General features: G+C 40.5%; 2 protein-coding genes across 3 annotated transcripts in view; one reads left to right on the top strand and one right to left on the bottom strand.

Annotated features, from left to right (window-relative positions):
- LOC141758888 (sulfotransferase 2B1-like) overlaps positions 1-14329 on the top strand; it is a 326098-nt gene that overhangs the window by 231292 nt on the left and 80477 nt on the right. The window lies entirely within an intron of this gene.
- Positions 475-13939, bottom strand: wdr45b (WD repeat domain 45B). Of its 2 annotated transcripts, XM_074620658.1 has the most exons (11): positions 13725-13939; positions 11768-11842; positions 11025-11063; positions 9818-9919; positions 8331-8418; positions 6415-6509; positions 5239-5429; positions 5061-5146; positions 4302-4403; positions 4020-4141; positions 475-3278 (listed from the first exon to the last, which is right to left on the bottom strand). In XM_074620658.1, the coding sequence occupies exons 1-11, from the start codon at positions 13789-13791 to the stop codon at positions 3172-3174; spliced, it is 1074 nt and encodes a 357-aa protein (XP_074476759.1). In that variant the 5' UTR covers positions 13792-13939; the 3' UTR covers positions 475-3171. The 2 variants fall into 2 exon arrangements, with proteins under 2 accessions (XP_074476759.1, XP_074476761.1); XM_074620660.1 differs by lacking the exon at positions 11025-11063 and having other exon boundaries at positions 13725-13936.

The following is a 14329-nucleotide window of genomic DNA, read 5'->3' as shown; positions in this document are numbered from 1 at the left end:
AAAAACAGCATGACTCACCTATTTCTAGTATTGGAGTTGACGAGAGGAGTGTTGAATAGACGGATTAAAGGTTTCAGTGAGCGTTTAACTAATTAGTTCATCCTAAAGGAGGCACCAATCCAACTTTTCCTCTCCTGATGGGTTCATTTTGTTTAGATAAGAAGGAGACTTTAGCAGGAAAACTGATGCCATTGCGAAACCCGAAATATACATTTAAAATTGAATTTCCTTTTGGTTTCTCATTTATTTCCCTAAGAGAACATGTGATTTACAGAGCAGGTATGTTGCTGTAGCAGACAATAAAATAAAGCTATTTAATTTCAGTTGGACTTTAAGACCCTCTAAAAATGTTTATGGGGCCCTTTAAGTACAACATTGAAGGACAAATCCAATTATTCAGTTCCAATACAACAGGGATACTGTTTTCCACAGTATAACAGGCATGAAACAGCCCATAAAGTTTAACTGTAAAAGCAGATGTTAAATTTTATTCACAAATTTAAATGCAGACTTTACAATCATTCCGAGAGTGTCAGACACAAGTTGGCTTTTCGGTTTACGCAGCATCACTCCTGTGGTTCAGTAACCGCCGAGTGCTGCGCATGTTCAACAGAAGTGACACCTGCAGTTGTACAATCTGATGCAGAAAAGCAACACAAATTAAAATGTGTTTTTGCACTGAATCAATAAAAAATGCTGTCAATCAACGTGACAAAAAAAAAAGAAAAGAAAAAAAGGAGGAATATTTCATTACACATTAACACAGTTCCACTTTTAACGAGTTCCACTGGCCGGATCTCCTGTTTATGGCCACAGGCTTCAACAAAGCTCTCCAGAGTCCCTGATTAGCATTAGCTGAATTTATCAATGCCGTTAGCGGCATGGTGAAGCAGTTTTACGGAGACACACTGACGCAAGACGGACGCGTGCTGTCGGGATTTAAACAAAAAGATACCATACAAGCTGTGACTGGAGAGCTACGCTGGCCAACGAAAAAGGATGTGGCGCAACCAATCATCCTTCAGGAGACTTCTGATTAAATAATGTATTAACATTAAACATGATGTGCGGTCTTGAACCATGTTCAAAATATTCTGATTTTTTACAGTTGATCAGGGCTGTTGAATCTCATCCAATGGATTAGGGTATTTGTGATTTAACATGGAAACTGTGCATGTGTGTTCGGCTCTTAAGCACTTTCACAAACTCTTGAAGAAACAGTTCAACAATTTGGGAAATACGCTTATTCGCTTTCTTGCCACAAGTCAGACGAGAAGATTGATACCACTATTGTGTGTAGGGTAAATATAGCTAAAGCTAGCTCGCTAACTTAGCTTAACATAAAGACTGGAAACATGGGGAAAGAGTTAGTCTGGCTCTGTGTAATTAACACGGATCTCTTTTGTTTAATTTAAAGGGACTGTATGTAAGTTTTTACACGTATAAATGATTTTAATCGTTTTTTTATTGCCAATGTGTGAACAGGTTGTAACGTAACCTAAATAATGACACCTTCCGCAACTGTCTGGGTTTCCTTTATCGGCCTGTAGTGTACTTTTAATGTGAAAAATGTGTACCAGGAAAATCCAACGGATGTGACGTCATGCGAGCTTGCGAGTACCTTTATTTTCAGCTCCAACAGTGTGCAACCATAGCTAACGTTTTGTTAGAAATGGAGTCCCGTAACGCCAACAAACGACCAGCCACCACAACTCAGACTCAGACTCCAACACAAACTCCACGGAAGCACACAAAAACAGTTATATCTAGTGAAGCCCGTCTTGCAAAATAGATATGTGACGGACGTCGGGGGGCAAAACTAGGATCAACATCGGCCAGGCCTTCGATTCATGGAAGGGCTTTTGTTTGGTAAGCTAACATTACTGCCAAGCATGTGAAATATATAGTGTTATTGTGGGTTTTAGCGGGCTAATGTTGATTAACTTTAATCAACATGATGCCTGTCAATCAGGTTCAGTCTTGTGTGTCGCCTCACTTTTTTGACCGATCGCTCGCGCCTCCAAGCAATTTCTGATTCTTACATATAGCCCCTTTAAACAAACAACATGTAATGGGTTAATTAGTGAGCTTTAGAGGTGCCAGTCAGCAGATTCTGTTACCTTCAGATAGAGCCAGACTAGCTGCTACCAGTCTTTACGCTAAGCTAAGATGACCAGCTTCTGGTTGTAGCTTCATTTTTAGCGCATAGAGCCCGTATTAATCTTCTCATCTAACTCAGCGAGAAAGCGAATAACTATTTCCCAATAAATATCAAACTACTTCTTTAAGCTTTCTTGGTCAGTTAGAAACAACAATGTTCACAAGCTCTTAACAAAAAAGCAAATTAGGGAAAACATATTGCACAATGTATGAAAAAAAAAAAAAAAAAAAAGGACGAGAGAAACAAAAATACATGTTAGTTGTTTTTTTTCTGCTACTATTCTGTACAATTCTACGTAGTTAGAAGTTCAGTCTGGCGCGTTTTGTGTTTATACAGTGAATATAAGAAAATCTAGTAATACTAAGGTGGCGCTTCACAATGCGGGATCAGAGACACGTTACCTCATTCTGATTCGGCTTTGCGAACGCCTAATATGGTACATTGGTATATACACGAACACACATTATGTATATATGACGACATTAATATGTGCACACATACAGATTCTCTCCAGTCTCGAGGCACTCCCTATAGTTAGGTTAGGTGGTGTTAGTTGACAAAAATCTCAATGTTTTTCAATCCGTCTAACTATCAGAATCATCCGTGTGATTAAAAATAACCGTCCATTTGTAAATTCCTCGGAAGACGTCTTAAAAAGCGGCACGTTGTCCATTCAGAAAAAAATAACTTTCCTTCTTTTCTCTAGTGTTTGGTTTGGGAGTCAAGTCGCCGTCCGTGTCCCTCTTGTCCAGAGACGATCCTAAGGAGTCCATGAGAGACAAAAGTCTGCATCCCGTGCTTCCATCCGTTCATCTTTGTTGTGAGGGTTCCCTCCCCAATGTCTTTGTCCCCCCCTCCCGTCATCTGATGCTCTTTTACAGAGTCTGTCAAGATAAGGAGAATTGCAGCGTGGGAACTCTCCTCCAAAATAAAAAAAAAAAAAGCGAAGAAAAAAAACCAAGAAAAAAAAAAGGCTGCGTCATAGCAAGTCTCCAGAGGGGGTTTAAAGGTCATATTTTATCATCGGTCATCTCCAGGAACTGGGCGTACACGTCTCTGGCACACTCCCCTTTCTGGTTGAACAGGAACTTGTAGTAGCTGCCGTCAGCACAAATGGCTGCAGCGTGGAGGGGAGGGAAACGAGAGCGGAATACACCCAGTCAGCAAACACAGGCCACACACACAAACCCTGACAATACTCTTGTTTTACTAGAATGTAGTGGAGCATGCTGTAGACAGAGGGAACAGTCAGATGAGTTAAGACATGGTTTGGGGCGGCCCTAAGACGACACTGTCACTGTAACTGTCATGATTCACATCTCTTCTGTTTAGGGATGTCACGAGAATCGTTACTTCGGTACCAAGTCGATGCCACAATTCTAAGAATGTGACGGTACTTGTTTTTCTACAGTACTGCAGGTAACGTCAGGGCCATGGATGTATTAAGAGAACTGGATACAACGTCGGAGGCAGGGCCCCGTACATTCCTATGAAAGTTGACATACAGAACATATTTCCATATATTTCTTTGATTAGTGCAATAAACGTTTAATTAACTGCTTCTTGCGACCTCTACCAGAGCTTTTGTGACGACTGAAAAATAAATTGTGAAGGATATGTCACTTGCTACTGGTTGGTTAGGGAAAAACTAAACAATTAGAGAATCCATATATCAATTTAGGTAATAATGTTACCGCTACTCTTTGTTTTCTCATCTAAATAAGTTGAACTCACTAGGGGGTTTGTTTACAACCTGTATGATTGCCTTTCTTGCCCCATCTTACTTCTTTTACTGATGTCACTACAACATGAGACGGTCTTGTATCCTGACAAGCTGCACACTCCAGACTGAACTCACCTATGACAGCGTTGGGCTCCGTTCCAAAGGCACACACGCAGGGAGAGCCCGAGGGGACCTGGAACTTGGAGAAGCTCCATTTGGAGCTGAAGTATTTGGGAAGAAAACTGGCTGACGCCAAACTGCAGAGAGGACAGACAATCAATCAGGACACAGGGTTGGAAGACAAAGTCAAATTTACTTTTTTGTATTTATCTTAATTGCTCGCTTCATTATTAAGCAGCAGACAGATTTGACTTCACTTGTATGGAGAACAATTAAAACCCTTCAGCAGAGACTGACCTCGACTGTTTGTTCCTTTTGGGGTCCTCTGCAGCAAAGATGTGCACTGTGCCGTGGTCGCTGGACACGCAGATGAGGGACGCATCCTGGTTGAAATTAATGCTGAAAAAGACGGAGCAGATGGATATAATAAGAACTACAAGCTGTTATGAGCTCATTAAAGCATGTAAACATGGTTTAGTAAGTATGAACCTGAAAATGAGCATATGTCATGTCCCCTTTTGGGCCGGGACACATGCGGCGTCTTTTACCGCCTGGAAAACGCGAGGCACGTCGGCCAGGCTCTGGGTGCGTACTCTCGTGCCAACCTTCAAGGGCATGGAGGCAGGTTGCGCCTGACGTTGCTAAGCGTCCATACCCAGCTAACTATCATTTGATCTTCTTCCAGATGTTGTATTTTAAGTGTGTATCAAAATATTGTCCGTGGGACAGCAGTGTTTTCCCCTAGGAAACTGTCTTCTGTCTCTGCTCCAGTAGTCTGATTGTGTGTGTGTGTGACTAGATGGGATTTTTTTTGAGTATCGATGGAGCAGTTACAATGTTAGCATAGCCTAGCCCTTCCGAACTCCAATCTTAAAACAAGCATTTTAAAGGTTGTTTGCTTGTCATCGTGCGGACAGACCTGATCCCGGCGGTCCAACTCGTGCGAGTAAAGGGAGGAATGAAGGTATGAATGCACCATAATGTCATGAACAAAAGGACAGAACTGTTGCATGCTGTTGGGTAAAGATGTGAACAGTGTTATTGCTCAATGCTCACCAATAAATGTTAGCTGCCTGAGAGCCTCGTCTCAGCTCCTGTATGAGCTGACCTGCAGATGTGTCGAAAATTCTAATAAGAGTCCCCTATAGAAAAACAAAACATGGATTAGTCATAAGTCAGCAACAATTTAAACAAACGAAAGAATTCAATTCACTTCAGCCGTAGCATGGCTTACTTTCTCTGATGCAGTAGCTATTCTTGTGCCCTGCAGGTTCAGAGCGATGCAGCACAGCGCCCCCTCATGGGCGGGGATATCCACCGGGGGCTTCTCTGTGTTGGCCAGGTCCACTATCTGCACATGGCCTGAATGAGTCCCGGGGAACGCAAGCAGGGAGTTGTTGCTGTTGGGACACAGCACACACAGACCTGAGGAGAACAAGGAGACAAAGAGGGAAAACGTTGGTTAATGTGCTCGTGAGACATTTATATCAACTAGGGCTGTCAAAGTTAACGCGATAATAACGCCTTAGTGCAAATTAGTTTTAACGCTACTAATTTCTTTAACGCAACTTGCGATTTTTAGGTTGTAGAGGGCTCAGTTAGAGTGATTATACTGGCATCATATGAAACTATAAAATCTAAGGAAACCATCGGTACCAATCATGACATACTAGCTTGTCACAAAGGAGGTTAAATAACACTCCAAACTTACACTAAATTTTGACTAGAAAAAACTGGCATGGCTCTTTTCAAAAGGGGTCCCTTGACCTCTGACCTCAAGATATATGAATAAAAACGTGTTCTCTGGGTACCCACGAGTCTCCCCTTTACAGACATGCCCACTTTATGATAATCACATGCAGTTTGGGGCAAGTCATAGTCAAGTCAGCACACTGACACACTGACAGCTGTTGTTGCCTGTTGGGCTGCAGTTTATCATGTTATGATTTGAGCATATTTTTTATACTAAATGCAGTACCTGTGAGGGTTTCTGGACAATATTAGTCATTGTTTTGTGTTGTTAACCGATTTCCAATAATAAATATATATATATATATATTTGCATAAAGCAGCATATTTGCCCACTCCCATGCTGATAAGAGTATTAAATACTTGACAAATCTCCCTTTAAGGTACATTTTGAACAGATAAAAAATGTGCGATTAATTTGTGATTAATTAACTATGGACAATAAAGTGATTAATCGCGAATAAATAGTTTAATCGATTGACAGCCCTAATACTGACTTATTAAATGGAAAGCTTTGAAAGTTTTGGGACAAGATTTGACTACACCTTAAAATAATATTTAAAAGATGCTACACCATTTAGTACGTATGTTTGCTCAACCCGCTAGAGCGTCTGAAATGTAAATATATACAGCAGAACAGGAATTTAAACAGTGGACTGACCTTTGGGATTATAGCAGGTCTCAAACACATGCAGCTGATGGGGATTGTGGGTAAAGGTGAAGACTTTGATCATTGAGTCCAGGACCACCACAATCCTGAGAACAAAAGAGAATCATAACATATATGTCAAAGACTCTACTTAAATAGCATTCACAAGCGTAATAATAATCGGACACTTCCAGTGTTGATACCAGAAGCCGCAGGACTGACAATGAATGGGAGAATCAATTCAAGAGATATTAGATACCAAGGAAAATACTAGTATAGCTGCACTGTCACTGCATCAAAGTGTGTCCCAGTGTCATTACTAGGGCTTTCCTCGACTAAAGAAATACCAAGTGGACTAACACTCATACAATTTTGTTGACAGATCTGTGAAACTGAGTTTAAAGAATCACACAAAAGCACCACTTTAAAGAGGACGTATCATGCTCATTTCCCAGTTCATACTTGTATTTGGGGTTTCTACTAGAACATGTTTACATGCTTTAATGTTAAAAAAAACACATTCTTTTTCTCATCCTGTCTGTATGAATATACCTGTATTCACCCTCTGTCTGAAACGCTCCGCTTTAGCGCCCGTCTCTTTAAGAGCCCATCCCGAAAAAGCCCTGTCTGCTCTGATTGGCTTGCGGGAAAAATATGTTGCACGTTTGCAAAGGTAGTTCTCAAGTGTTGGGTGATATATTCTAATGAGCCTGCATGTGACATAGGAAGGGGAGTCTGAATGGCTTGTTGAATCACATGTTTCTGAACTAGACAGACCACAACAATGACTGGGTTGTCTTACTTCACAGTTTGTGGGTTGGTTGGTATTCCAGATACCCAAATGTATGTGCACAAGCACTGTAAAAGTGAGTTTTTCATGATATGTCCCCTTTACAGCTTGCGTTTACCAGAGATGTGCTCTTAAAGGGGAACTTCACCCATTTTCAAAATTCATACATGTTATTCCTATGGTTTAAGAAAGTCCAAAGAAGATTAGTTAGCATGAACAACTCTCTTCCAAATCTAAAAACTAGAGTGCTAAAACTCAAACTTGTGATGTTAGAGTAAAAAGTCTGGAGCTGCTACATAGACAATTAATTGGGAAAGATAAGATAAGATATTCCTTTATTAGTCCCGCAGTGGGGAAATTTGCAGTGTACAGCAGCAAAAAACAAGATGCATCCGCTAACACAGTAAAAAAAAGAGCTAAATAAAGTGTCACAAAATATGAACCATTTAAATAGAAGGCAGTATAGAAATAAAGATGATACTGAGAGCACCCAGGGGGATGTTCTGAGTATATGGGGACATTTTCTACAATAGAATAAAGCTAATTTTTGTGTGTGTCCACAAAATCAGTCTCCAATTCATTGTCTATGGAGCAGCTCCACACTTTATACCCTCTGACATCACAAGTTTGAGACTCACTTCTCTGGTTTCTGGCTTTGAGAGAGAGTAGCTCATGTTCACAAATATTGACTGAACTTCCCTAGGCCATGGAAATAACATATTGGAATTCCTTATTTGGGTGGTGTTCCCCTTTAAGTTTCTTGTAAATAAGTCATTCAGCACGGAAAAAGCATTAAAAAATGACTAATCGGACTAAGACCAAAATGACGGATTAGTCGACTAACTGACTAAGAGGGGGAAGCCCTACTCATTACCAAAGTACTGCTGTGATTAAGTTGAGAAACCTTTTAGAAAGAGTGATGTATGCCTGCTGACACTAAAGAACACTAAAAACACTATGGCTGTTCCTGAAGACGAACCTCAAAACCACTCACTAATGCATTGCACAACCCTTATGTTGCAACTGTCACAAATGATGGAATAACTTTCACCAACACAATGACAGAACACAATCCCTGGACAGATAAATTAGCTTTACAAAGTCCAGTTCAGCTTTTAGAAGGGGGACTTTTCTTTACCTGTCACGCCGAAGCTTCACTGCTTTGACTTCTGTTGAGAACTCAATCTCAATAACTGTCTTCTTCTTCAGGTCATCCCAGATCATCACTAGAGCACCAACAAAGAAAAGAATATTCAACACAGTCACATGAGTTAAATATGTGTAGTACTTGGTATATTTAATTTAATCAGTATCATACTGATAAAAGTATGATGGAAAACCAAAACAGATGATATAACCTATAACTAGGTGTCATTTTATCAAATTGTTATTTCTTTATAGTAGATCGTTGCTATGTATAACAGACCGTTGCTATGGGCGCAGTTCTGAAGTCGGACTCTGTCGTACCATTTTTGTGTCAAATTATTGATTTCTTCAGTAAGTAGCCGTGTGATAAGCGTGATAATGTACAGCTAGCGGGTCATTGTTGTGAAAGAAACCCCTTCAGGGCGATGAGAGATCCCGACGCGAAGCAGAGGGGTCCAGTGCGGCATCGCCATGTCTGGGTTTCTTTCACAACAATGACCGGCTTGCTGTACATTATCCCTTACTTAAAAGGGACAGATTGTGGTTTTAAAATGGGATTTTATGAGGTACTTTGCCATCTACTGTAGGTAATTACACTGACTATGGCTGTCGGCACACCCCCAGTTTGGAGAAGCAGACAGGAGTACCGGCACGGAACCAAAGCAATGCACTGCTGTGGACGGGGCCGGCAGCAAAAAGTATTTTAGCTACCTAAAAAAAATGTGTTTAAGTGTACGCTATATTTAGAATATTTTGTTTACCTTGCCGTGAGACAGCTATACAGTCTATGTTTCCCACTGGGAACTGAAGCCGTTATCTATGCTCTCGCCACAGCAACCAGACTCCATTGAAAAAAATAGTAACTTTACCTCACAGAACGTGGGAGTTTCTGGTCTACCGGCTGCCTCGATCGGTTAGTTTGTTTGTGTTAATGTGTGACCTTGGTTAGTTTGGATTCACCGAAGTCACACAATAGCACAAACAAACTAACAAATCGAAGCAACGCTACACCAGCAACTTCTGTGTTCTGCAAGGTAAAATTACAGTTTGTTTTCCAATGGAGTCTGGCAGTTTGGTGAAAGCATAGATGAATACAATGGCTTCAGTTCGCCGTCAGAAAGGGCTGTCTGACCGCGAGATAAAGCGGTGAAAATATTCAAAATATTGCGTACACTGGTATTGATTTTTTAGGTGTCTAAAATACAATTTGCTGCCGGTCCCGTCCACAGCAGTACATTGCTTTGCTCCCGTGCTGGTACTCCTGTCTGTTTCTCCAAACTGGGGGCGTGTCATCTACTGTAAGTAATACGCGGACTATGGATAGCCAACTTCAAAAACACCCGAACTATCCCTTTGAGGTGTTACTAATCAATCCCACTTTTAGATTGTAGGTTTGTGATATCTCCCGCCAGCCCATAATCATATACAAAAAACATTCTATAACCAACATCACTGCCTACTGAAGACGAGAGAACATACCTTTGTTAGTCGGGTACTTTGGCTTCTTTCCTCCTCCCACTAGTGCTAAATAGTTACACCTAAACAGCATCTCCACATGGCCAACCCCGCCTTCCAGGAACTCTGAAAAGCAACGTCATTGGTAGTGAGCATCAATGATAACAAGTATGACTGTTATTGTAAGAGAAGAAAGCAGCCCTTATCATCACCACTGACTGTAAAATGTGCTTCAAATAACATTTGCACAGTGCTTCTTATCATCACTAATGCTTATTCATCTCTAATGGCAGCCCTCCACAACAGACCACAGTGACAAGAAATCCTCTCCCTCCCTCCAAAGGACTGCACATGGATTAGCACAGAATAAAAAAGACCTCACTTGGTCCTGTGAACGACTACTTGATCAGCTCAATCCGATGAGTCAGAAAAGTCTGATCAGGTCATGTGCCGAGTCACATTCTCAGCCCTTTGTGTTGGGGACACTTCCTCTTATATCCGTACACGTTTAAGACGTTTCAATTCTGTCAAACTATTTTGTTCCTGTGTGCAGCAGAATTGGTTGGTTTGAATAATGTTTCGGCAGTCAGAAGTCAAAAAGCCCACGATCAGACACGTCGCGTTTTGCAGTTTGCTGGATGTTTTGTTGTTGTTGTTGCTAGGCAACCCCTGAACAAGTGGTAACGTTAGCTTAACACAAACCATGAACTGTACGCTACCTGATAGTTAATTGGTTTGTCTTTCCACCAGTCTCTTCCACTGTTCCAACAATATGGTTGGAAAAAAAACTCTTAATCCATAACATTAGATGGGAAAATGTGATGTTTGCAATATCATATATATATTAAGCGTTTTCAGTCCAAAATGGCTGCAGTGGCTGTTGTCAAAAAAACACCGGAGTTTCGTCTCTTTGCTTATATACTCTTCGATAACATTCAGCCACTAGATGTCACACTCTCCTTCCTTCATTCCATTGTATTCACTTCACAACAAGTGGTTGCCAGTTTGTTGCACAACCTACATATTTTATGGTTGAGTGGAGTGAGACTGAATTGCAACATCAGCTATAGTTTTTTCCACACTAACTGGCAACTTGATCGCTGACGACACAGAGATACCACATGATACCAACGTTGTTTTACTATTGGCTCACAAGCCTTGTTAGAAGTGGGAACCAAACATCAGATATCTTCCACAGAGATATTGTGCACTCAAATGGGGTCGTGTTTACCGTGTTCACGAGAAGAGTCCATATGAACGTGGAAGGTTTCTGAAAGCACAGAGTTTACGAGTTGTGAGGTGTTTGTTAACGTTGTCCGAAATGGCGGAGGCCATGGAAGTACATTTTTGGGTGCATAATAAGTTAATACAGTATAATGTAATTTTAGTCGTATATTGTTTTTCTTTGTAATTTTATAATATGTCTGAGGAAAATGTTGATATTCCCAACGGCCTCATCTTTTTCCTCTGTCATTATGCCTTTACATTTACTGCATTATGTTACATCTCTGTGGCTTCTAGACGCCAACAGTAACAGTTAATATTGCCGTTGCTTATCAGCTGTGTTCTCAAGACTTAACCACTTGAACGCCAGGCATATTGTGTACACAACTTCCAATGTGGTAACCATGAGCTTCATTTGAAGGCACCAATAAACTAAACCTATATTTTGGGCACCAACATTTTTCAAATAATTAATTCACAATCATAAGAATTGTTTTTAGGAAAAGCCATAATTTTATTCGGCCCCTTTCAGCTCTGGATGTATTATTATTATTATTTATTTTTTAATATTCATCTACATAAATATGTTTTTTTTAAGTACTTAGTATTTAAGTATCAATGTGTTGCAACGTGGCAGACTGCTCAGTGAACCTGAATGTAGGTATACATCAGAGCAAAACATGTGACCAACATGAAAATGTATTTTCTACCAATTATACAGTATATGTGAATGTCTCCAAAGCTTGTTACCTTGCTTCTCCTTCTCCTTAAGAGGATCTGTGTTGTACACACGGAATCCGTTCTCCATTCCACAGGCAAAGCATCCTGCGGAGACATACAGAGATGAGACGGATATCAGAAATCGATCACGAACTAAACATAATAACATTAATCAACAGTTGTTGTCATATGAGGCACTTTTTCACAAATAGCTTTCAAGTGGAATCACCTCAACCTTTACAGTAATGTCAACACACAGCATGAGGCAAGGCAAGGCAGCTTTATTTGTAGAGCACATTTCAGCAACAGGGCAGTTCAAAGTGCTTTACATAAACATTCAAGAACATTGAAACAAAGTGCAAAAGAATATTAAGACATAATTAAAACAGTTATAAAAACATTAAAGATTAGAAAATAAAAACAAGCTAAAAATAAAAGCTAGGATAAAAGCTAAAATAGAGTATAACACAAGAGTAAAAGCTCTAGTGCAGTATAAGATCATTATCTGGTTTAATAAAAGGCAGCAGCAAACAGGAAAGTTTTAAGCTTTGATTTAAAAGAACTCAGAGTTGGAGGTCCTGCAGGTTTCTGGGAGCTTGTTCAGATATTTGGTGCATAAAAACTGAACGCTGCTTCTGCATGTTTAGTTCTGACTCTGGGGACACTAAGCAGACCTGATCCAGATGACCTGAGAGGTCTGGATGCTTCATAACATAGCAGAAGATTAGAAATGTATTTTGGCCCTAAACCATTTAGTGCTTTGAGGATTGAGGATAGTACTATGGTGATAGAAGCGCAGCCCTCAACAGATACAGAGCTGACACAGCATGGATTAAGAGATGATTAACCTCTGGTGGAATTCATGTTAAACTGGCACACCTTGTATGTTGACATATGAGGACAGTGATGCTGAGGGCCATGACTAACACTAGTTCTTCAACGGGTCATGTGAGGTCTTTGGTCACATTGACTTTATTAGGTTACATTAGCCTCAGTTCTGACAAAACTAGTCGGCACCAAGTTCATTGAATTAAATAAATTGCATTGAATGGATGTTAAATTGGACCAATTAAGAAAGACACGTTAACTTTAGCGCCTGTGTAAGATGTGTGTGGATAGGGAGAGAAGAACAGTCTTACTTTGTAACGTCACGAAGTAACAGAAAATAACGTGCTTAAGAAAACTGTAAACCTAATGAAAGCATGGGCAGCACCTAGCTATCATAACATTAACCCAATAACGCTGTCAATCTGTTAGCTGCGACCTAGCTAGCTACCTGGCTAACGCAAGCTTGGTTTAACCAAGGCACGGCTAATGCAAGGCCTATGGAAGGAGGTTAGGACACGGGTCTCGGGTGAGGGGTGCGGTGCATGCGCAGTGGAACTCAAGCTCCTATCATGCGTTACGATTGTTTCAATTTCAACGAGTGCAGACCAGATTCTACTGCGCATGTGCAATACCCCATAGATATAATGCGTGTCCCAACCTCCTTTCCATAGGCCTTGTAGCTAACCATGGTCGATGCTAATTCGGCTAACAGTTAGCATTAGCTCTTAAGTTAAGTTCACATAAGCAGTAACTGCCTGTTCTTATTTGAGTGCTTGAACTGTAACCACCTGCTTATGTCTCACTGAACAACCCTTAACAACATTATGTGGTTAGCTGACTTATGTGCTATAAACAACAAGCTTTAAACAACACAAACAAGCTACGTTAGCTTTAGCTAGCTAGCTGACGTAGTTAGCCAGCTAAAGCTAACATTAGCTTAACGGTTACTTAAAATGTGCTGCTTCTATAGTGACTACCACAACCTGCAGTCTTATTATTATACTCTATTACAAGACATAGAGACATGTAAAGCTGTTTGTTAGACAATGCTATGCTTAATTTATGCCCCTCGGTTTAGCATCGTTAGCTTAGCATCCACGACGCTGCTAATTTACACTTGAAAGAAAAAGAAACTCAACAAGAAAGCGCCTTTTCTCACCATGATCCTGGTTAAATCCAGCATAAAGGAGCCCGTTCCCGTGAGGATTAGACGGTAGTAAATTCATTATTTTAATAGAACAACCGAAATCCAGATAACGTTAATCCTACAGCTGATGCCTTGAAGAGCTAACGCGACCATATTATTCCTCCTCCTGGAGTCTGCTGGGCAGAGACAGAGAGGAGGAAAACAACCAGGCTGGTTCCTGCTTGGAGAGAGAGAGAGAGAGATGACACCAGCAGGCAACATCAGAGGGAGTTATCAGTCAACTTTGTTAATTTGAGCACATGTTTAACGCTGATATAATTAAATTGTTATCTTTATTAATGGTTTTGACTAATTGTAAATTAATCTCAATGCTTTTGAGACAAACACTGATCAAAGAAGGGTTTTAATCAGCGGACTACGACTGTGAATCGTTGTTTTGTCGTCATGCTTAAATACCGAGATGATCTGGTACATGTAACACCAGTGTTACTGTTACTGAGTTGACTGAGAAGTTGGATTTGCCATCGTTTTAAAAAGATTCAAGTGAGAAATACTGCCGGCATGTCACCACGAGTCACTCCAACAACACACACTAGAGTACGTAGTTTAGTTCAGTA

The sequence above is a fragment of the Sebastes fasciatus genome, chromosome 20 (genome assembly GCF_043250625.1).
Source record: "Sebastes fasciatus isolate fSebFas1 chromosome 20, fSebFas1.pri, whole genome shotgun sequence".
NCBI lineage: Eukaryota > Metazoa > Chordata > Actinopteri > Perciformes > Sebastidae > Sebastes > Sebastes fasciatus.
Note: the sequence above shows the minus strand (reverse complement) of the source record. Positions and strands in the feature narration are given on the sequence as shown.

Coding starts and splice junctions, on each gene's coding strand:
- wdr45b (XM_074620658.1), bottom strand. CDS start 13,791: ATGAATTTACTACCGTCTAATCCTCACGGGAACGGGCTCCTTTATGCT. Junction 8,419..9,817: donor AAAGTACCCGACTAACAAAG/GTATGTTCTCTC, acceptor TTGGTGCTCTAG/TGATGATCTGGGATGACCTG. Junction 4,142..4,301: donor AAAAGGAACAAACAGTCGAG/GTCAGTCTCTGC, acceptor TCCTCTCTGCAG/TTTGGCGTCAGCCAGTTTTC.